Genomic DNA, 24,539 nt, shown 5'->3' with positions numbered 1-24,539 from the left:
GTGCGGTACCCGAGAGAGACCCCTAGCGGAGCCGCCGGGGAGCTGCGCACGCTCGGGCCGGGAGGGGCCCGCGCCCCCGGCGCCCACAGGTGCGGCGTCCTCGCCGCCTCCGCTCCCCACGCGCCGCCCCGGCCGCCGGCCCCCCGGGCTCCGCAAGAGAGAGGGAGAGTCTGGGGCCAGGAGACAGACGGTGCAGGATCAGGGAAAGGTGAGTCGTAGGACGTTTGGGCTCCAGAAAACTCGGCAGCGCTCCCCGCTCGTCCCCGTGAGCTTGACTCATCCGACCCCGCAGGCCTCTCTGGGATGTCGTTAAAAGGCTGCTGCTGGGGTGAGTTTCTATCCGCATTTCGTTTTTTGCCTTGGTTTGGTGGGGGGGAGGCGTTTCTGGCAGAGAATAGGAACAAGACAAGCTTAAAGGAAATAGAATTTCTTTACTTGTTGAGAGAGTAAACGCCTCATTTATTTTTTTATTTTTTATTTTTTTTACCCCCTTCAAAAGCAGCCAGGAGCAACCTGGAATATCTGTCTTTAGAACGAACCAAAGGAGAAAGGCACCGGACATGGCGAACACGGGGGCAACCTGTGTACTTCTCCTTGAAGGAAGGTTTTTTTGTTTTGTTTTGTTTTGGGAGGGGTGGTGGTTGTTTTAAGTTTTGCTTATTTGTTTGGTGGTTTTGGTTTTGGGAAGGGGACAGTCAGCGGGGATTTTTGTTTGTTTGTTTTTATCAGGCCGGGATGTAACATCCATCTGAGATGAGGGTGAAGTGAAAGTTTGAAGGGAAAAGATTTGGAGAGATGATGCCTCCTCGACCCTCACCATTAAGAACGCCTGACCTCAAACTCTGTCCTTGTTCTTCATTGTGTCTGTCCTAAATTACAGAAATGAACCTGCTGGGAAGCCACCTTCTCCTAGATTAAACACAAACCATCCAATGCCCGGTTAGTGTTTAGCTGGGCTAGAATGGTCTAGAACTGCCCAGCCCTGCTCTTGACCTGAAGGAACTCAAGTCACTAAGCCACCGTCCATTGTGGTGCTAGTGGGAGGGAATGAAGCCCCAGCTTCTGGCCATTGGGATAAAGGCTCAGCCAGGAAGATGCTGACTTCCTTCCTGAGAAGTCAACATTCATCTGCCCCTCCCCTAAATGTTGTCTTCTGTCATTCCCTCCTCAAGCCATCCAGTCCTGACCCTTGGGCTACTTTTTTCCCTGTTCTTTGAATGTCCTCAACAAGTAATAGCAAATACTTCTTATAGGGTAAAACTTGTTTACATGCTTTGTGTTCTTTAATTCCTCCAAAAGCCAGTGAGGTCCTTCTTTTTATTCCCAGTTATTAAGATAGGAAGCTGAAGCTAAGCACATCCCAGCAGCAAAGAACAACACACATTTACCACCACACCAGTTCCCTCTGTCCTAGGTTTGTATGAACAATTGAAGGCATCTGAATGCAAAAAGCAGTATAACTCCAAGATGGGGACGGAGCAGCTACAAATTGTGCAGAGTCCACTGCAAAATGAAAAAAAAGGTAGCACCGTTTGTCTAAAATTAAATATTTTATTTTATTTTTTTGAAGATTTGATCTATTTGACAGAGAGGAGAGACAGAGAGAGAGAGAGCAAGCGCACACAAGCAGGGGGATTGGGAGCAGAAGAAGCAGGCTCCCCACTGAACAGGGAGCCCTGTGTGGGGCTGGATTCCAGCCCCGTGACCTGAGTGGAAGGCAGGTGCTTAACTGACTCCCAGGCACTCCCAAAATTAAATATTTTAAGGTGGCGACTGCAGAATGTAAAACAAATCATGGGGCTCCTTCCGAGTTCTGGGCCCTGTGTCGTGCAGAATGCATGCTCAGGAAGCCGGTCCTAGGGAAGAGGAAGCAATTTTTAATAGTAAGGGGTTTTTATTAAGCACAAACTCAAAAATACAGAGGTGAAATTATGATCTGTAAAAATAACAGTTCTTAGATTTAGCATTTTCTCTTTCCCCTGTTGAAATTCCCCTGTTGAAATTCAGGGCACTCACACATACCTTGGACAAGATGTTCCCCAGGGAAAGATGATTAGCTCCGGACTGTCAGAATGATGGACATTCTCTGTATTTTCTTCTGTTCTACCACTGCTCTGAGATCCTGACGGTTTTTACTTTTCAACCATTATCTCTATTCTGCATTTAATGCCATTTCCTTCCCTGAGGTGTCTTCTGGATCCCCTGTGCAGGAAATGCAAGAACATCTGTAGCCAGAAGAACACTGCAGAACTGCGGACGGGAGTGACCACCCATTGGTGAGAAACTCCACACCAGCATTCCGAGTGGTAGAGGCTTCAATGCCTCAGTTTGTGAGAGGTTCACTGGCTCTTTAAATAATGCATTCTGGCCTTTAGGGTTACTAGAAAGTTCTTGCCCTATTGAAAGCTCACATTCCTTTCCTTTAACCTCCCATTTAGATGTCCTTTTTGTACCCCCATGACCAAGCAACTAATCTATTCCATCCCATAGAAATTTATTTTCTCACAATTCTGGAATCTAAAAGGCCACAATCAAGCTTATAGAGTTGGTTTTCCCTGGGATGGCACTATGACATACTTGAGAGTTTCACATGCCTCTTAACCTGTCTTCCCTTCTAGAACTTCATGCTGATTCCTCTTTGTAGGCCAGAAGTAGATCTTGAATTATATTCTCTCTCATCTCTCTCTCTACCTTCTCAATGATGAAAGGGCATTATTACTTCTTTATCTTCATTGCAGCCTTCAATATCTACAGAACTCTCACCCGTACATAGCATTCAAGCTTTTCATCATAAAGTATTTTCTGTCAATAATGAGTGCAGTTTTTCACGTAGGAAGATTTTTTTTTTCTTTCTAATGAATGGACATAAAAAAATTTTTAAATGAATAATTAGCACTTAACTTACCTGCAGTTGACTACACCTGTGTAACAGACCTGCCTGTAGGCAGAGGATGAGACATTTCACCTGCCCTTTTTTTTTTTTTAGTCACTGCTTCATTCATGGGCCTTTACTTCACTATGGCATCCACGAAGTGTTCGTATATCTTCAAACAATACAATACTTTTAAAATGAGTTCTCAGCAATCACACAAAACTACTTCAGAGACAGGGGTCAGATTCAAGTAAGTCACTGGGATGTCTGGGCGGTTCGGTCAGTTAAGCTTCTGCCTTCAGCTCAGTTCATGATCCCAGGGCTGTGGGATCGAGCCCCACGTCCTACTCCCTGCTCAGCGGGGAGTCTGCTTCTCTGTCCTTCCCTTGGCTCATGTGCCTTCTCTCTCACTCTCTCTCTCTCTCTCAAATAAATAAATAAGTAAAAGATTCAAGTAAATCATACTTTACAAATGGACTTGGTATAATTCAGTAGTAACTCAATTGGACAACAAAAATCAAGTGTTTAATGGGGCACTGTTATTGACAGCTGACTTGCATAACTTGTTTGAATAATGATGGTAATTCTTAGGTTCCTACAAGGACTAATTTAACAGAATATTCCCTTATCTTATTGAATAAAAGGGATGGGGGACAAGGAAGAATAGGCCATACATGCCAACCTGAGAGGTAGGAATTATAAAAAATCAATCCAGTAGCAGGAAGATTTAATGGGGACTGAATGAAAATTACACAAATTTGTTTCTTCAGGAAATTTTAATAGGGCAGCAATATGTGATGGTGGAAAAGGGTTCAGGGTTTGAGAAATCTTGACGGCTAAACATCAGTTTTGGAAATAGTTTTGAAGCCACTAGAGCCCCGTTACTGAAAATCCCCCCTCATCAGGTGGTATAGTGCCCAACTCAGAAAGTGCCTAACTCAGTGCCTGAATGACCATAGAAATCAGTTCTCTTTTCTTGAGAGAATAGCAATTCACATTAGCTGTCACTTAGTGACCAAGATAGTCCTACTTTGACCTTGCATTGACCTTGCCAGGGGTTGGCAGTTAGCACAGTAGCTGTCCACTTAGTGTTTCTTAGGTGGGTCCCTAAGTAATATGTTGCCAATAGAAGTCCCAAATTCGTGAATGATTTACTTAAAAAAAAAAAACCAAAAAACATAAATGAGAGCAGATTCAAGGTGACTTTTTTATCAACCTACTCATTTGTATTCTGATATGCTTTCTTGAGTGGGAGAAAAAGGGACAGAGCTGTAGAATTAAGTGATATGCTAAGAACTGGGCAAAACCTTGACCACTCCCAAGGGCATGTTGCAGGTCTGTGAAAGATATGCATCCTGTTTGCAGATGGAAAGGCCTGGAAGGGCTGCTTGCCAGTGGTGCTGAGAGGATTTCACAGGGCTGGTCCCTCCTGCAGAATGGAGGATTACATCACGTGGTGAAGAGGAGTCACTCCCCCAGCAGCTGCCAGAAGCCACAGCTTGCCATGGCCTGGGGCCGTTGCCAACACTCCACAGGGGGACAGCCTTTGAGGCATATTCTGCCGCAAGGTACTGAAGACCTCTTTATCTCCACACAAATCATACTTAGGATTATCCTTTCAGTTCACCTCTTTAAGGAGAGAGAAGTTCTAGAATCTTTGGTAAGTAACTCAACTTTCAAAATCCTAGTGAAGACGATAGCCGGAGAAGTGTTACCTAACCCTAAAATGATTGCGAAGGTTCTAGGCAGATATGCTTTAAGTATTCACCAACACGTTTTATAAATAAACAACATCCTGAATGACAAAGCGCACAAACCAACTAACAAATAAATAAAAGCTTCATAGGCTTTCAGCATATAGCTTTTGTCCCTAAGCAAACACCTGACTTTGCTGTATCCCCCAAATGTCCCATGTGATATTTATTCCCATTAAAGTAAATAGAACTCCTGGGAGTGAAAGTGTTTTGCATGGGTGGATCAATCAAATATTTGTACACTTCCACTGTGGGAAGGATAAAAACCTGATACATTCACTCCCCTTAAAGAGCTTATGTTTACGTGAGAAAAATATCTGGGGAGGAAAAAGGCATAGTGAACAGTGACTGTTATTAACAATACTGTACTGTATACTTGAAAGTTGCCAAGAGAGTAGATCTTAAAAGTTCCCATCACAAAGGGGTGCCTGGGTGGTTCAGTCAGTGAAGCATTCAGCTCTTGATATCAGCTCAGGTCTTGATCTCTAGGTCATGAGCTCACGCTGGGCATGGAACTTACCTAAAAAAAAGAAAAAAAAGAAGTTGTAATTATGGTGGTGATAGATGTTATCTGAACTTACTGTGGTAATCAGTTTCATTTTATATATATATATATATATATAGTCATATTGTATACCTAACACTAATGCATTGTTATGTGTAAATTATATCTCAACTTAAGTTTAATAAAAACAGCGTAGTGGAAGACTTATATCAGTAAGTACAACTTTGTGTTAAGTATTCCTGTGTTTGTATGTGAATGCATCAAAAGAAAATGAGAGTCATAAACCTATAGCACTTGAAAGGGTTAATCAGGGACATCAGGAAGAAGGTTTTTTTTGCAGGGGATTTGATAAAAAGAAAAGAATAGGGAGCAAGAAGGAGGATATTCTAAGGAAGGATCATGTAAATACATCCACAGTGTTCATGATGGGGCTGGTAATGGGGAGTTAGCTGTGGGGGGCACAGTTAATGTCTGAGGACTGAAGAATTTAGGTCAGATGGAATGGGCAGCAGTGGTCTATTACCACTCATGACAGGGTCCTAATCAATCTGACATATTCTGACATTTCTAGAAGAAGGTCTGTCAGTGGGGAAGATGTAGGGAAATTTGGAGGGTGAAAAAGTTGGAATTGATTGGGAAAAATAGGGAGAATTGGCAGAAGTTTCAGGCACGACCATGGATGGGATTTGTAAAAAGTTTGTGAAAAGACACGGTAGGACACTTCATTCCTAATAAGACTAAAGGATTGCTGTGTGCCAAGGTGAGGAATTTACATGCAGCTTGTGAGTTGTGTTGGGTTCACCTCCCATGTCACAAATAAGGAGTTGAATGGGTTAATGGAACCGGAAAGGGGTGGAGGAGAAAGGATTTGTACACTGTTCTGTCTCACCTGGACACCATTATTTACATTTTTTTAATTAGTGAGGGAAATAACACATTTGATTTTTAGTTTGTTTGGAGACAGGGATCGGAAGTACATACAATAGGAAGGAACTTGAACATGTCTGTGAAGACCGAAGGGTGGCAAATGGGAGATAAATGATGGTGATGTGATGGGGCGGTGGTCTGTGATGATTAGCAGCTGTTCCCAGCAGATGAGTCGAGAACTATTCAGATGAAGTTACCATGATATCGCCAAAGAGCAGAGCTGTCTTGGGTTTACTTGTAACAACCAACTCGTCACTTAGAGATGTGGTATCTGGGAGATGAACCATAAATATTCCTGTACATACAGTGTGAGAAGGACATGAGTTATATTTCTATCTCAAGGTCGTTTGTCAATACATGAATGAGCTAGAATGATGATTCTTGAAAAATGGGAAGAATAATGTCTTATCACAGTTTCGAACTGTGTACTGGGGAAACCTTGTAGAGCAATATGTTACTAAGTGTTCAGTTTGTAAACAGAAATATTTCTGTAATCAAAGAAGTTTGAGAAATATGTGGTTCAATAAAATTAAACACGCATCTTTATTTTAGAATGCTACCACCCTTAAAAATGCTGCCGTGCGGTTCAAATCTTATAGCTCCTTCTACAGCATCCCTCTCTCTCCCCTGTTTTTGTTTTTGTTTACTGCATTAACTCCTGGGACTAGTGTTGCCGCAAGTGAGCTTTAGGGATCTCTGCTTTGAAGGCACTTTAATGGACTCTTGGACTTTTTTTTTTCTTTAGACCCTTGCAATAATGAAGGTTTATAGTGTACGTCTTTGTCGAAGTGGATGGGTTCTTTCCGCTGAAAGGTGTTTCCACACATGACCTTGAAGATAGATTAATAAAGGAAGAAAGTAGAAATAATAGGTTGACAGACATTTTAAAGTAGGGCATAACAGATGCCATAAAAAGCATCCTGAAAGTTTAAAATAGGAGTTATAATATATGTTATGTGGAAGAGACCGCATTAGAGTCTTTGAATATTTGTAATACACAAATGCAAGTATAGGACCAGCGTCTTCCCAGTTTGGGGGAGAAATGGACAGAATCCAATTCACATTTGAGCCTGCTTCTCTTTCAAGTTCTTCATGTAAAAAGGAGGAAGTATTGCTAAGTTCACAAAGATACGCCTCAGGATAAAACTTGAGTTCACTGTAGTGCCTTTCTTCATCTTCCCGGATAGGGGCCCTTAAGAAGTGGCCGGGACCTCTCCATCGATGAGCAAAGGCTTCCAGGAAAGAAAATTGAAGAGACAGCTATTGGATTAATTTTAAGAGGCTTTTGCTGAAATTTCTCATAAAGAATACATGGAAAGTAAAGACATGAGAAATTATAGCTCTCTCGGTCAAAAAAAAAAAAAAAAAAAAAAGAAAGAAAACCACCTCTCAATTCCCATAGTTTTTTCTCTGTTAGTCTTTATTGAAAAATTCATTTACTGCTAATGGTGTCAAGAGGCGCTGTCAGCCCTTGTTATTGTACCAAAAAGAAAAATAAAGGAAAGGTTAGGGAGCCCTATCTAAAAAGGAATGTTGTCATTTCTATTTTCCAACTAGCAAGTGAAAACAGGTTCTGTTATCTAAACTTCACAGAGCTTAGGGTCCAATAACCACCTTGTTCTGGTGACTTTGTGAGCCTGGTAAGAGATTTATACTAAATAAAAAAGGGAACCAGGCAGGCCATTGCCTTTTGGAGAAGAAGAATAAAATAACGTGGAAATCAACAGGGAAAATGGTGAAAACACAAGTCTTTGTTTTTGGGTGATTCTAGAGCCCTAGCATCAACCATGGCTTAAATCTTAGAAAATATCAAATTCAGTACTGATTTTGGCCTATATAAGAAATCAAGTCATAGATTTGCTGAAACTTCATTGTAGCATTTTACATTTTAGCCTCAACTCTTTGGGAGCTACTGGGAAATGTTTTTCCTCAGATTGTATCAACATGGTTTGGTGCTCTTCCACCAAAATATCTAAACAACTCCAACAGGCCTTTGGAGGTGATATGTGTCTAGAAGAAGGTAGACCAAGATATTAGAAACAGTTGGAGTAACTCAAGTCTTCAATAGTGTCACCTTAGTTTCAGTAATTCAGCACCTACACGACATGCACGAGAGATAATTCTTTCAGCCACGACAAAGGAGCTCCAGCAAGCACAGTGATGTGCATTCTCTCCTGAGGAATTAGTCTTCAGCAATAACCATCCGGTGTAACCTTTAGTCTCCATGAACCGAAACACAGCATGACCTCAGGCTTTATCCTCCCTTGGGATTGAGAAGCAGTTCTCTGTATAAGTGGCAATTTCATCCTGATTTTTCAAGCTTGGAGCTCCCTCACCTTCTACCCACTTGAAGAGAAGATGTTGGATGGCTGGCCCTGAGGGACCTTATCTTTCATTTCTCTGGTGAGGTAGACTCTGATTTAACATGGTTTTCCTTTACTCTGAACATGCCAGGTGCCCCCTCCCCCATCTCGTAACATCCTGTGACCGCCTCCACCCGTCCATCTCCAGCTCTTTTCCAGTTCCTGTGAGTTGAAAAAGAACACAGAATTACAGTGTTTAGAACTGAGGCAGATGTAGTGCTCCTGTAGGCCAAGCCTTTCTATGATGAGGACACGTTGGCAACCCGGAGAAGTGGGGTGACTTGCATCCAGTCCTCTGACTCTTTACGGGCAAATGTTGGCCCTGCCCCCCTGACTTCTCATGCTCATTTCATCTCGTCTGGACATCTCACCAGACCTGAGTCATGAAAATAGTGGGGCACAGAGGCCAACCGTACTTTATGAAGTGGTGTTATTTTTCCTCATCTAAACTTGGCTTATTTTTCTAAAAACTTGGGAGTTGGAACCCAACTCAGTCACCTGTTTGATCCTCCCAAGAATGCAGGTCTGTCACCTGCAATATTCTGGAGACAATTGTTTGATGTCTGCTGCTCTTATTTCCTGTTATTAGGAACTACCTTCCAGAAACATAGAAATTTCACTAGAATGTTTTTATTGTTTTTTTCATTTTCTTTTATTTTTATTTATTTATTTATTTATTTATTATCTATTTATTATTATTTATTTATCTATATTTATTTTATTTATTGAGATGAGAGTTACCTCTTCTGTGACAAAGGGGGTAAGAATCTACAATGAGGAAAAGACATTTTCTTCAACAAATGGTACTAGGAAAACTGGAATCTGCATGCAAGAGAATGAAACTGGACCCCCTTTCTTACACCATGCACAAAAATAAACTCAGAATGGATTAAAGGCCTAAATGTGAGACTTGAAACCATATAAATCCTAGAAGAACACATAGGCAATAATTTTTTTGTCATTGGCTGTAGAAACGTTTTTCTAGATCTGTCTCCTCAGGCAAGGGAAACAAAAGCAAAAATAAACTACTGGGATTACACCAAAATAAAATTTGCACGACAAAACCACAAGGCAACCTACAGAATGAGAGAAGATATTGCAAATGATATATCCAATAAGGGGTTAATATTCAAAATACTTAAAGATCTTATACAGCTCAATACCAAAAAGCACAAATAATCCAATTAAAAATAGGCGGAGGACCTGAATAGACATTTTTTCATAAGACATACAAACGGCTACTAGACACATGAAAAGATGCTCAACATCACCGCTCATCAGGGAAATGCAGATCAAAACCACAATGAGATATCATACACCTGTCAGAATAGCCAAAATGAAAAAGACAAGTAAGTTTTGGCAAGGATACAGAGAAAAAGGAACCCTCGTGCGCTGTTGGTGGGAATGCAAATTGGTGCAGCCACCATGGGCAACAGTATGGAGGTTCCTCAAAAAAACAAAAATAGAATACTGTGTGATCCAGTAATTCTACTACTGGGTATTTACCCAAAGAAAATGAGAACACTAATTTAAAAAGGTATGTGCACTCTTATGTTTATGCAGCATTATTTGCAATAGCCAAGATAGGAAAATAACCCAAGTGTCCACCCATAGATGAATGGATAAAGGAAAGAGAAGGCTCAAATACAGAGAACAAACTGATAGCTGCCAGAGGGGAGGTGGGGGATGGATGGGTAAAAAAGACAAAGGCGATTAAGAGTATATGTGTTGTGATGAGCACTGTGAAATGTATAGAAATGTAGAATCATTATATTGTACACCTGAAACTTAAGAGAATGCTGTATGTTGATTATACATCAATAATAAATTAATTAAAAAATAAAATTTACTTTCTCTTTACTTCTAATGTTTTAGTTCCAATTCTGCCATGTAGAGTAAAGCTAAAGGCAAAGAATGTCTCCACTTTCATTCACAGGACACCCCATTGAAGTTTTAAGACACCTACCCCAGTGTTCTTTTAGGTCTCTCTTTCCACGTCAGACCTAACATCTGATTTTCTGAACTGTGGCTTTTAGGCTATCGTTGCCAGATCCCCTTGGTGACTAGTGATCACGTTCCTGGACAGCACCAACATAGAATATTTTGATCATCACAGAAAGTTCTGTTGGACAGCCTGAGCTATAGTAAAGGGGAAAGGCAGAATATATACGGACAGACATGCACGCAGGTGGGTAGACGCAGTGGAGGGAGTTTGTGGAAGGTCGTTACTAATTTCTTCCACATTTTCACTTAACTAGACAGCAATGTCATGGGCTGAGTATGAGGACAGAGGGGGAGAATATTTCGCTAAGGAGCTAAAGATAGTGCATGGACAAGGGGAAAACGGTAGGATTCCCGGACAGCTCTAAATCCACTTTAGGTTCGTCTGCACGGAGACCAGTCGGCGCGCTGTGTGTTTTTCGCTTGCCACGTTCCCTTGCACAGATGTGGAGCTGGAGTAGGTGGAACGTTGACCCTGGCTTCATGGGTGGTTCTCTATCCCAGCTGCACATCAGGGTCACGTGTGTGAGCTACTGAAACATTCAGAAACTTTATCCCAGCAGCAGAGTTTCTGATTGAACATTCTGAAAACGAGGCCTGGGCATGGATTTATTTAAAATTCCCAACATGATTCTAATGCATAGACGTGTTTTAGAACCACTGAATTAGAGCGGGAAGGGGAGGAAATGTGCAGAGAAGAGCTGAGGCATAGGGGAACTTGGCTAATGATGGGCCGCAGGTTCTGCGAAGTATGGTGAAAGAGATTCAGGATTCGTGGAGGGTGTTCAGATTGGGAGATATTCAAGGCTGCCAGGTGATGAAGGATGAGCTAGGAGTCTAGGGCTTTTTGGGGTGACTAATACAAGCCCGGAAAAGGGCACAATGAAATTTGCCATGCTGGTCTAAATTAGTACAGACAGTAGAAATACAATGCAAACTGTGTAGAGAATGGTAAACTTTTCTGTAGCTGTATTGAAAAAAAAGGAAAAGTATACAAGTGAACTTAATTTTAATAATATATTTTCTGTTACTTGATTTATGCAAAACATTTTCATTTCAACATGAGATCAGTATAAAAGGTATTAACAAAAAAAAAGGTATTAATGAGATATTTGTCCTCCTGTTTTATATTTTGTCTTCGGAGTTTGGTGTGGATATTATACTCACAGCACATCTCAATTCAGAGCAGACACATTTTCAGTACTCAGGAGCCACAGGGAGCTGCTGGGTACCATCTTGGACAACGTGGGTCTAGGTGGTGGTGATTAGAATGAAAATGTTGCATGATTTCTGTGGGACATTTTTTTGCAGATTACAAACATACTGAAATATATTAAGTCTTTTGTGTATATTTGTAACTCTTTGTTAACTTGACTTGTAGAATATAACCAATTTAATTTTTAAAAAAGATTTTATATATTTATTTGACAGACAGAGATCACAAGTAGGCAGAGAGGCAGGCAGAGAGGCAGGCAGAGGGAGAGGGAAAAGCAGGCTCCCTGCTGAGCAGAGAGCCCGATGCGGGGCTCGATCCCAGGACCTGGGATCATGACCTGAGCCAAAGGCAGAGGCTTTAACCCACTGAGCCACCCGGATGCCCTGAATATAACCAATTAAAAAAAATTATTTAGGTAACATTGTGTTATTATTATCCACTCTACTGAGATAATTTTAAAATCATACTTGATGTACAATATTCTTTGCAGTCACCCCCAAATTTGATAGTTTGCCATGGGCATCTTGAAGTAGGCTGTAAAGACAAAGCTACAAAGTACCCATCAGTTATAATGTTTTTATTATGGTAGTCCAGCCAGGTAGAACTATATCCAGTGAGGTTCTTATCTAGCCCAATATAGTTTGTCCATAAAAGTGTCATGTGGGCCTTAGTCATACACTCTGTTAGAGTCCAAAAGTGCCCTGCCAGCCACACGTATCTAATGGAGGTTCATCTGGCATGCATTTCCTGGTGAGTCTGTGTCAGCTTCAGCGTCCAGAGGTCCCTGCTTCCTTTTCTGTGTGTCCATATGCCAGTCTTTTAATATTCCAGTCTACATGCTTACTCTGACTTATTTGGAGGGAATCTTTTCTTACGCTCTTTGAGTTGAAGCTCCTGACTTTGGAAGAGAAAGGAAGATGGGAAAGGGAACACCCCCTTGCCATGTAGGTGGTAGCAAAGCTGGATTTGATTTATCAGACCTCAACTTAGTATTCTAGAAGAGCACGCGCAAAAAGGAGCTTGTGTTTCATGAAGGATCTCATGACAAGAAATTGGTCTGTGTACTTTCAAAATTGCAAGAGAGGGATGGTGGACATTGTCAGCTGAATCAAATACCTGAATACATTTTCAGCCAGTTTTTCATTGGGAAGTCAGCTCCCTGGATGTTCCAATCCTGCTTTAAGCACCTCTCTGTGTCTCACCCAAGATGCCTGTCTCCATTCCACCTGGAAACCCACCACAGGTATTTGCTGCTGCTGAGATCACTGTGGATACAGATGACACTCTTGGCGGCTCAGGGAGGATGTCCTGCCGTGTTTGACTTGGACACCCCCTCCACTCCGTTCTGTTCTGTAGCCTGTCTCAGGTGTACGTGGTCCGTAAAGACCATCAGCCATCTCCAGTGACCAGTCCTCTCTTGCAAGCTGGTATTTTAACACAAAGTTACTATGGCTTTAGAGATGCACTCAGTCTTGCTGGAATAGGACTGTCATCTAGAATTAGGAGCAAGAGTATAGGTCTTCTACAAAAGGAATTGACTTGAGAGTACGCTGTTGCTTGCTCAGCCAAAACAGGATGTAAAACCTCCCTCTTCAAGCAGACAGCTCTTGAGGTGTCCCAGACCCAGGAGAACTCTTCGTCATTGTCCAGGCCATTCATTGGGGCAGGATTTTATTTTACTCTATTTTATTTTTTTAAGATTTTATTTATTTATTTGACAGACAGAGATCACAAGTAGGCAGAGAGGCAAGCAGAGAGAGAGAGAGAGGACGTAGCAGGCACCCTGCGAGCAGAGAGCCCAATGCGGGGCTCGATCCCAGGACCCTGAGATCATGACCTGAGCCGAAGGCGGAGGCTTAACCCACTGAGCCACCCAGGTGCCCCTGGGGCAGGGTTTTAAAACAGAACCCTCACATCACCGTTTCGCTCTAGAGCACCAATCAGGTTGTCTTTATCAGACATTCCATACTCTCCTTTATTACCTCTCTTGTACTGGTTTTATTTCTGTTCCATGCAAGACTCTGAGGACACAAATTGTGATTAGAGCACAGATACTGTGAATCACACACATTATCTTAAACCTGGGTCTGTCAGTCCCCACATAGTGATACTGTGCAGTCAGCTAAACTTGCTCCCAGGTCTTCCTCTATGAAATGAAGTAATGCACCCTACCTCCTGGGGTTATAGTGAGGCTTAAAAATGACATATGCTGAGTGCTTGGCACATAATGGGCATTCAATAAATGCTAGTTTGGTATTAAAGCTATGGATGTGGCTTGGACAAGGACTTTTTATGTGGTTCAGCCGGTCATTACCCCTCCCCCCCCCCCGCACACACACACAAAAGAAGACTACACAATGTGATAGTTGGTGAGCTGTGGTTGGGGCCTTGGAAATGGACAAGGTAGAAATGAGGGCCCAGACTGGGCCGGCTTCAGTGAATACCTGAAATGACTCTTGTTAACACACTGGAAGGATTCTGATGAGCAGCCTTTAGTCTGAGATGTTTTCAACCTCCTCTCTCTCTTTCTTATTTTTTAAGAGCTTTATGGAGGTATAATTCACTATGATACAATTCACCAGTTAAAGTGTACACTTCAGTGGTTATTGGAATAGTCACAGATAGCTGCAACCATTGTCACAATCTTAGTACATTTTCATCACCTTTAAAATAAAACCTCATATGCTTTATCTGTCACCCTCCACCCCCACCAGCCATAAGCAGTAATCTACTTTCTGCCTTTATAGATTTCCTTGTTTTGGAAGTTTCGTATGAATGGTATCATATAATATGTGGTCTTTTGTAACTGGCTTCTTTCACTTAGCATAGCTTCAAGGGTTCATCCATGCGGTAGCAGGTATCAGCACGTCATTCTTTTTTATGGCCAAATAATTTCCTTGTATAGATGTACTACATTTTGTTTATCCATTTATCAGTTGATGGACATTGGGTTGTCTTCTCCATTTTTGTCTTTATAAATAATGCTGCTGTGATCATTTGTGGACAAGTTTTTGTGTGGACGTATGCTTTTATTTCTGTTGGATCTCTACCTTGGGGTGGAATTGCTTGATAGTAGCCTTCTTCCGCGCTTCTATCCCTGGGATGGTAAGGAGTTAGTGATTGTATTCTTATCTCCCTAAAATACTTTCTGTGACAAACCTAAATCTTCTAGAAGTTTGTTTACCCCATTGATGATCAATGAGAAATTACCGCATATCAAGTACTGTTCCAGGTACTGGACAGCTTTGGTGGGCACTTTGGGTTCCGGACTCTTCAAGATCTAGACAGAAGATCCTACTGCCTACCTGGCAGTAGGTAACTACTTTTTTCTGCATCAGACATGATTGTAGACTACATTATGCAGGAAAGCAAAAATAGCACTAGCACTTAAGCTGCCTCTTTCTTAGTTACCTAAATAAGCTATCGTCATTTCTTAACTCCTCTTATAAACGCTGTCTGTAACCTTGCATAGATGATGCTTCTGCTCACTGCTTATTTATGTGCTCATATTTGTATTCATTAATGTGCTCATCCATTCATTCAGTACAAATTTATTAAACACCTACAGTCTGTCAATCACTGTACTAGACCTGATGGATATAAAGATATTTAAGACATGCACTTCTTGTTGGAGAGAAATATGCATAAATAGGTTGTTATACAATATGGTATTGACGAAATGTTTGTAACCCATCTTGTGGTTACTGCAGAAGACTTACTAAAAGGTAGAGATGTAGAACATGGATATAGAGATAGGTTGGGGAACTTTCCGGGAAGAGGGTATGGTATAGACTGACACAGAAGAAAGAAATATCATGGTATGAGTGGTTTAGTATTGTTGGATTATATAGTGCTTCTGGGATAAGGAGTCTTCAGAAGGAAAATTTAACTGCTTAATATGTAGCCTGCCAGGAGGAATTAATCATTAAGAGAAGAAAAATTACGCAATGATTTACAACTGCCCACTAAATAGCTGTGTGACATCAGACAAGCCATTAACCTCTCTGTGCCTCATTTGTTATCAAATGTTGAGTGGGAAATAGACTTTATGGATATCTTCTTTCCAAAGTGACACATGAATTGCTAAAAAAAAAAAAAAATTAAAGTCCTGAAGAATTTTCTAATATTATCCCAAATATAGCTAAGGCTTGGCCAGATAAAACTATATAAAATGGAACAGATATGTCATAAATTTGATTCCAGATTAGACAGTTTGAAGTAAAGGACTCTGAAATAAGGAAGCAGATGAATTTCAAACCTGGCTTGGTGCTCTCGTGATGCCAATGGCCTACAGAAGAAAATTTCCAAACCCAATTTCAAGTCTGTACTTACCTTTCCCCAGCTGCACCCTTCATGACTCATGAAGAGGACACACCTTTTATCTGACCTCAAAGCCTCCCCTAGTAGTTGTTTTGAAACACTTGGTGCATCTCTGCAGATTGTGGACAGTGGATTGTGAGCCTATGTGGCTATTCCATAGGACTGACGCAGTACTCATTTCTTCATGGATGAACTGGTGGCTGTGTTTTGTAAAATTTGGATATTTTCTCTACTCTAAGATCATATCGGAGGCTCTGTAGGGGCTGCATCACATTTTATTCTTAAATGTATGCTAGCAGTGGCCAGTAGTACCCCTCTCCCTTTTTGAAAGATATACAGCTTTCTTTTTTATCTTCCATTTACTGTCCCTAGCTTGGGGTAGCTGTGCATAAGCAAAGAGAATAGAAAGAGCCACAACAGCCCTTTAGGTCTAGCCTGTACCTCCTTCCAGAGCTTCTGCTCTCATCCATCACCCCATATTGACAAAGCTACAAGGAAGACCAGGGGGTATCCTTGATGACCAAGCCGAAGTATCCCAAAATGATGGGCTTAGTACTAAATGTACACAGCAAGCACAAGAGGGAAAGATTTCTGATTCTTGCATCCACTGAATCCACCTGAGAGGTTGTCTTCTTTCTTTAATGGCTATCCCATGAAAGAGGAACAAGCAATCTATGATATGGAAATATAAACAGGGAAGAATGCATGATGTAACCTGCAAGACACTAAATGTAAAGGGCACAGAAAGAACAAATGAAGGCACACTGGGACACACTGAGAACAGGTTTCAATGAAGCAACGAAAGCCTGTGTTCTCCAGTTGCTCTAGAACATCTAGCATTACACCCTCCATTACTGTGCTTCTTCGGAAGAGCCACTGCTCAAGTGGGCCCATTGCCATTATGGAAGGTAGACCTTATCCCGGTGAAAGAGAAACTCTCCTCAGTGCTGATGAAGCTGCTGGTCACTGACAAGCCACAGAAGTTTTCTAAATTACCCCCATGTGTCACCTCAAAATTTGGAAGTTGCATAATCTCCTGGAATTTGCATAGTGGCCATCGTTCATGGAATGCGATTTCCAGAACTGAATTCCCAGGATAAGGCTGTGCTGGGAATTTAAGGTTTTCTTATAGGCACCATTTACGCCTTTTATGTTCATCTGCTTCATAACTCTTTAGTTGTCCAGTGGAGGGTTACCAATTGCTGCAGCTTTATTGTTTCACATAAAATGTTTACATATGTGATTCATAGGTATATTACTAAGACAATAAAACCAGATCATCAATCCATAGGAAGTTCTATTTTTCTTTTGTAAAATTGCACATCAGAAAAGAAACCCTCTGGGCAGCGTCTGTGCCCTCCTTCTTGGTGCAGTGTTAGCTGCTGATGGCTACAGCTGCCCAACTAGTTCCTTTGTTCCAAGGTGGGGTCATATTTGTGGTTTTACTCCTTCTGAAAAGCTCCCCGTAGGACCAGGCTGAGCCTAGACTTCAGCTGTAACCACATCCTTGCTTTGCTTCATCCCCACCCTATCCTGCTTCCTTCACATTTGTACAAGTTCCTTCTGAAACATATTGCCTCAGTAAATCACTTACATTAGGATCTTTATCTCAGGCCCACCTCAAGAGACCATACATGATTAGTTCCAAATGAGGGTAAATATGGAAAAGTGTCTAACTAAAGCAATATTTGGGGGAAAAGGACCTTCGCAAAGTAACAAAGGATATCCATTTAAATATATAAAAATATGCATAGATATTTGGAAATTTTGATGTATAGTGACAGAGTAATGTGAATATCATATACAATTATTGACATTCAAGTGATAGAACCATTGAAAGTCTAAAGTTGGCCATAAATGACTCCCATCGAGAATAAACGTGTACCTCCCTGAACTTACATTTAATGATCATGACCCTGTCAGCTACATCCTGTTTGACATTTACAGAAAGATGTGTGGTAATGGATTGATGAATTCATTAGCATTATGAATCATGTAAAAACAGAATCTCTAACACATTTTATTAAGTGTTGACTAAAAACTGTTGGTTTGGAGAGGACAAAGATTACAAATGTTTTAAATTGGGTTCTCAAAGGGCAGTGAAATTGAAACAATCAAATTTTACCCTAAATGATCAAGGGATGGAATGCAGATCTCTCTGTCATATTGTCATCTCTCCATCTGTCCAGAGGAGTTTATGTAAGTCCAGAAAAGCACAAAACTCAGGAATGAGCAGAAGGGGAAATGCCAAATGCTGAGTCAGACACCGGATGAGAAGTTCTGCTCTGATTTTTCAAAAGAAAAAGACAACAGATTTGTGATCGAGGCTCGTTCATTTATTGATTCAACTTGTATTTAAAGAGCACCTCTTCTGTTCTGGGGTCCCATGCTTGTTGCTATGGTTACAGACATGAAAAGGCAGAAATGAGCTCCCCAGCCAAATTTACTGTTGTAATCATTCCTGGTCTGACTTCCCTGCTTTTTGCAAATGATTTCTGGAGTTTATAAGCTCTGTCTACATTTGTGTGGTTTCTGAGGGCCTCCAAATATTTAACAATGTCTCAACTTTTCCTGATTGCCTTAAACTGTTAATTCATATTGCAGAATTGTCATAGAGGAAAAAAATGGATCTATTCCCTTTCTCCCTCCCCTAAAGAACTCTACAGTAATAGATAATTTAATGTGTGAATATCCATCATTAAATTATTCTGTATCTTAATTATTTTTCCCTGAAAAAATGAAAGTGCTACTTAAATCTCTTGGAGTCTGATGTTAAATGTTAGCATCTAAGTTGTAAAATTCTTCAAGACTTTTGGACACAAGAAATCCCATGTTTGAGAGAGTTCATCTTGTGTCATGCATTAGATTTTAGTGTTGATTCATTTCTTCTGCTCAGGCCTTAACCCATCTGTTTTTCAGTAATTATGGCAACTAATATTTGTGAATATCTTTCATGACATCTGATTTGTCACAACTTTGAGAGTTTTATCTTACTAAATTCAATATATTTATAGTGTATGTCATTTTGCTGAGTACAGCACTTAGGATTCAGAATAAGTAGCTAGAAGTTAACCTTCTACAGAACAGGAGTTTGTTCTGGTGTGCTAATATATCTTGTTACATTTTGATGAATATTTTGGCTAAATTTTGATATAAATTTATAGGAATAAATAAATTGATAAATTTATTTTAATAAATAAAATGTCTATTAAAATATCTATTTATTTTATCTATTTATAAAATATATATTAAATTAAAAGAAATTAAATAAATTTTTATTTTATTTTAATAAATAAATAGATAAATTGATAGAAATAAATTTCTCAAGAACTTTAAAGAAAATTACGTATGATGGTTCTTTCATTGGTTAATGGAAGAGTGTTATTTATTTTTCTCTTAATGATGTAAGGTTTTCATACCTTAATTTTTAAAAAGAAGTATGTAAATGAAATTTAGACTTGGGGAACCACTTTGAATTTCTGTAAGTGTCTTCCTTTTTATAAAACCACACTGTCTGAGAAGAAGTCTCACACTGTTGTGCCTTAATTTAGCGTGTAAACAAATTCTTTATATAAATTATCTTCATCACTAGACTCTTTCCAGTGTGTTTGTGCCTGTGTCAACTTAACACTCATAGACACTCTTGGGATTTATGGGTTGTTGGATTTTTAAAAATCCATGTGGATCAAATGGGTTCTGTATAGAAGAATAGACACCTAATTGAAAAGAAAAGCAATATTTATCTTATGTTACCAATAATTCTTAATTTTCATCATTCAGTTTCTGAGAAACTTAACTAATGAGGAATAAATTATATTATTTAGCAACCTTCTACTCATTTTACCACATTGTTAAAAGTTTATATTCTGCAAATAATTCACATGATGAAACAATGGACATAAATTATATACCTTAAGAAACATAAAATATTCAAATAGTTATAACCCCATTTGTAGCTCATTTGTTAATTTCTAAGAAGATTGATTTTAAGTAAATTATTAATTTCTTTTTCTTAAAGATTTCATTTATTTATTTGTCAGAGCTAGAGAGAGAGAGTGAGCACAGAGGGAGCAGTAGGAAAGGGTGAAGCAGGTTCCACTGAGCAGGGAGCTCCATGCAGAACCTGACCCCAGGACCCTGGGATCATCACCTGAGCCAAAGACAGACACTAAACTAATGGAGCCACCCAAGCATCCCAAATTATTAATTTCTCAGAGAAGCCTTATTAAACAAAATAATTTAGGAGTATCTTGAAGTAGCAAAAATATGTTAAATTTTATAAATTCTATTCACTGCTTCCACAGTACATACATTATTTTTATTTTCAGTATATTTACCAATTCTCTGGTATCCTCTAAATACCTTGAATTTTAATATGATTCGTATTATTTGGGTTGGTCCTCAGGTGTGCACATCAGAAGACAAACAGAAATGGCCGAAAATTAGCAGGCTTTTATCACTCCCAAAAAGGAATGCATTTTCTTAGCAGGTGCAAAATTAGAACTCTAAATGGAAACAACACTAACATAACACATTTGCTTAGAGCAGATAATTTCTGCACTTTTTTTTTTTTTTTGAGAGAGCAAGATCAAGAGCTTGCAAGTTGGCAAGGGAGGGGCAGAGGGAGAAGGAGAGAGAGAATCTTAAGCAGGCTCCATGCTGAGCTTGGAGCCTGATGCAGGGCTCCGTCTTACAACCAAGAGTCAGACACTTAACTGACTGAGCCACCCAGGAGCTCTAATTTTTGCACTATTTTGTGAAAAAAAATTTTTTTGTGAAAATTTTCCGCATGTTTAAGACAAGATATTGATAATTTTATTAATATCAGAATTTGATAGTCTGAGGCCCTCTGATAAACAAAAAGAAAAAAGAAAAAAAACCACTAACAAAAAAAACTATATGAGGTACTGTGAGAAAATGAAAAAGAAATTAAAGCTGGCCATTTGCAATTTAATTAAGACACTATCTTGAATGCAAATGAAGAAGACATAAGACAAGTTCAGAGAAACATTAGAAATTGTCTTTCTTTGTCCTCTAATTTTATAGAAGTGGAAACTGAAACATACTGAGGCTACTGACCTATCCAGTCCCATTTCATTGCATGGCCCTGCCTCCCATGATAGAAAGACATGGACACATGCCAGTTAATTGTAATTGCTTCAGAAAAACCAATTGGAAAAATGGTGAAGTGTAATCACATATGGGCTGAAATAACGTTAGTGTATTCAAGACTATTTGGGAGAGGAAACACCATTCTGAAACATCCATCTCGGACTTGCCAAGCTGGCATAACAATCTGAAACTTTATTTTTAACAGTTATCCATCACTAGTATAATAAGGCAAATGCTGCCAGTGAAATTTAATTATTAAATCAAATTTTTAAAAATTAGATACATGTTTAAATCTTGTAACAAAGGAAAGGGGTTATATTTTTTCCCAGCCACAAAATTCTCTCCTTCTTCCTTTTGATTTGATGTTGATACTAGCTCGTTTCTTAGTCAAATCTGTATGAAAATAACCCAGAGAGGAAAAAGCAAGGACTTAAAAAGATCTCATTTGGCAATAGTACGAAGCTAAATAGCACTGTGTTCTATTGAATGATTTCCTCAACTTCTCTTTAGGTGCGGGTTGGGGAGTAGGTAATAGCTGAGTAAAATTTAATTGGTTTAATTTTCCCCATTCTCTTTACTATTTATATCGTACAATAAATGAATCTATTCTTGATTTGTTTTAACGAGCTTGTTTTAATCTAAACAGGATAGTGTTTAGAATAAGAAAATCATTTAAGGTGTGGGGTCTTTTGCAGGTTATAAAAGTTCATTTTATTTTGTGGGAAATCAATTATTTTATGTATTTTATATCCTCATTAATATATACCAAATATTTATAACAACTCATTAGGCTTTAATTTTTTTTAAATAATCATGAAATTATAGGAAGTTGGAAGATGAGTACAAAGAATTTTTGAGTCCCCAAATCCATGTGGAAACAAATTGCCAACATGATACCCTAAGACCGCAATAGACAACAAACCAAGACGCTCTACTGCGGAACCCTCAAAATCAGGAAATTAATGTTGATGTATTGCTATCATCCATTCATCAACCCCATTCAAGCTTTCCCAGTTCTAATAATATCCTTCATAGTAGAAAGATCCAGTTTAGAATAATGCACTGCATTTAACTGCCCCAGCTTTTTAGCTTCAGTGGGGTTAGGAAAGTCTTCAATCTTTCCTTGAATCTTGTAAATTGGACACTTTTACTTATGGACCAATTATTTTGTGGAATGTCCTTCAATTTGGGTATGTATAGTTTTGCCTTGTGATGAAATTAATGCATCTTTGGGAGAACTGTCACAAAAGTGATGCTGCTTTCTTCTTACTGCATCTTGTCTGAAGAGCAGGATTTTGACCTGCCCGATTACCAATGATGTGCACTTTGATAACTAGGTTAAAGTGGTATCTGCCAGGTTTCTTCATAGTGAAATTACCCTCTCTCCCTTTGTAAATGAGAAGTATTTCATGGTGAGGTACTTTATTTTATTTTTTTTAGGGTTTTTTTTTTTTTTTAATTTCTTTGAGAGAGAGAGAGAGAGCGTGAGAGCGAGCATGAGCAGGGGGAGGGGCAGAGAGAGAGAGAGAGAGAGAGAAAAGCAGACTCCCTGCTGCACACAGAGCCTGCACAGGGCTATGTCTCACAACCCTGAGATCATGTCCTGAGCCAAAAGAGACGCTTAACCAAATGAGCCCCCCAGACACCTCTCATGATGAGGTTCTTTAAGACAATGCAAGCACGTCATTCCTCTTCACATTTCAAATTATTCACTTACTTGTTTATGTCTTTATAGACTCATGGTCTACTATTTTATTTAATGGATTAAAATCCATTATTATCTTTGTTTAGTTTGATGCTAAAATTGTTGTGGGAGCCACTTTGATTGTCTCTATATTCCTAGCGATGTAGCTTCATTATTCTTGGAGCATTTCTTTACTGTCCAGCACAATAAAACATTCTCATCTCAAACTTTTCCTGCCCCATCCTAGTATTGGTCATCATTCTAAGAAATCTTGTTCCTTCTAGTGAGAAGACTATTTAGAAGCCAAGATTTGGGTGCTCATTGTTATTGAGGTGTCACTTCTTCCAGATTATTAGAAGGCAAAACTAAGGAATATATAATAATAAATACACATGCACATATATATTTATTTCTTACTTGATCTAGACAGATAGGTTGAAATCCATTCATTCATACCAATATTTTCAATTTCTATCCATCACCATTGAGTTCTTTCTATTCTTTTTCCATTTCAATATTTGTATCTCTCTTCTCTAACAGTGTGGAACCCCACTGCAATTGTATGGATTATGTTTACTTATTTGATTATGCCCCTGTATATAACCAAGCTTCTGTCATCCATGCTGCTCTTCTATCATCCAGAAGACGTCACACAGAAGACGGTCATGGTGGAACTCCAGAGGGAACAGCAGGGGGCATTTGTCTAGGAATCCAGCATTAACACCCTACCAGGTCATGTCATTGATCAGTAGTCACTTCTCTTCTGAGCTTCAGCATGCCTCTAAGATTTGCTCTAGCCTATTGGCTAAATGCAGAACGCCATTAATGAAATAAACCCGAACAGATCCCACTCAATTGTTATAGTCTATCATGTCAAATTCTACTTTAGGGAGATTTTTTACTTGATGGATCATTGATTTTATCAATCAAAATGAGTCCCTTAAAGTTCCCGTGTTTTATCAGCTTGCTGCGATTCCCTTGCATGCTCAATGAAACCATCTTTCCTGGAATCTGGACACCTGGGAGGTGATTAGTGTCTCTTCTTGATGAACTAGTATGGCTACTTGTTTCTGTTGTTCATTCCATGAAGGAGAGACCACTTTTTGACCGTTTATTGAATACCCCTGCGAAAAACTGCTGCTTCTCTTTTATTCTGTGGAATGCTTGAGGTGATTTTTTAGGCATTTTACAAGGAAATGTTGATACTTAAAGGATGAATGGCTTATTATTGTAATTGGAGCTGGGAGACCTAGATTTGTTTTTGTTCTGTTTTGGTTTTGTTTTTAGTTTCAGGTGTAGGATTTAGTGAGTCGTCACTAACATATAACACCCCACGCTCATCACAAGTGTCCTTAATGCCCATCACCTATTTAACCCATCCCTCCACCAACCTCCCTTCCAGCAACCTTCAATGTGTTCTTTATAGTTAAGAGTTTGTTTTATAGTTTGCCTCTGTCTTTCCCCCCCATATTCATGTTACTTTTTTTTTTAAGATTTATTTATTTGAGAGAGAGAGAGAGAGAGAGAGAGATTGCATGTGAGCAGGAGGAGGGGCAGAGGGAGAGAGAGAATCTTCAAGAAGACTCCACACTCTCTAACTTGGGGCTCAGTCCCAGGACTCTGAGATCATGACCTGATCTGAAATCAAGAGTTGGCTACTTAACCAACTGAGCCACCCAGGAACCCCTCATGTTATGTTTTTAAAATTCTACATATGAGTAAAATCATATGGTATGTCTTCCTCTGGCTGACTTATTTCGCTTAGTGTAGTACTCTCTAGCTCCA

General features: G+C 39.6%; 1 protein-coding gene across 4 annotated transcripts; it reads left to right on the top strand.

Moving 5' to 3' along the window:
- Positions 1-39: 39 nt before the first annotated feature.
- LOC308346358 (uncharacterized protein) lies at positions 40-7,580 on the top strand. Of its 4 annotated transcripts, none has more exons than XR_013967167.1 (6): positions 40-328; positions 503-604; positions 881-939; positions 1,415-1,522; positions 4,238-4,440; positions 7,246-7,580. XR_013967167.1 is itself a non-coding variant. In XM_080809217.1 (5 exons), exons 2-5 carry the CDS (start codon positions 561-563, stop codon positions 4,330-4,332), a joined length of 306 nt encoding a protein of 101 aa, XP_080665343.1. In that variant the 5' UTR covers positions 66-328; positions 503-560; the 3' UTR covers positions 4,333-5,148. The 4 variants fall into 4 exon arrangements, 1 of the variants encoding a protein (XP_080665343.1); XR_013967168.1 differs by having other exon boundaries at positions 66-208; positions 730-939; positions 1,400-1,522; XR_013967169.1 differs by having other exon boundaries at positions 186-328; positions 500-604.
- Positions 7,581-24,539: the final 16,959 nt, after the last annotated feature.

Source organism: Martes martes, assembly GCF_963455335.1.
Source record: "Martes martes genome assembly, chromosome: 1".
NCBI lineage: Eukaryota > Metazoa > Chordata > Mammalia > Carnivora > Mustelidae > Martes > Martes martes.
Note: the sequence above shows the minus strand (reverse complement) of the source record. Positions and strands in the feature narration are given on the sequence as shown.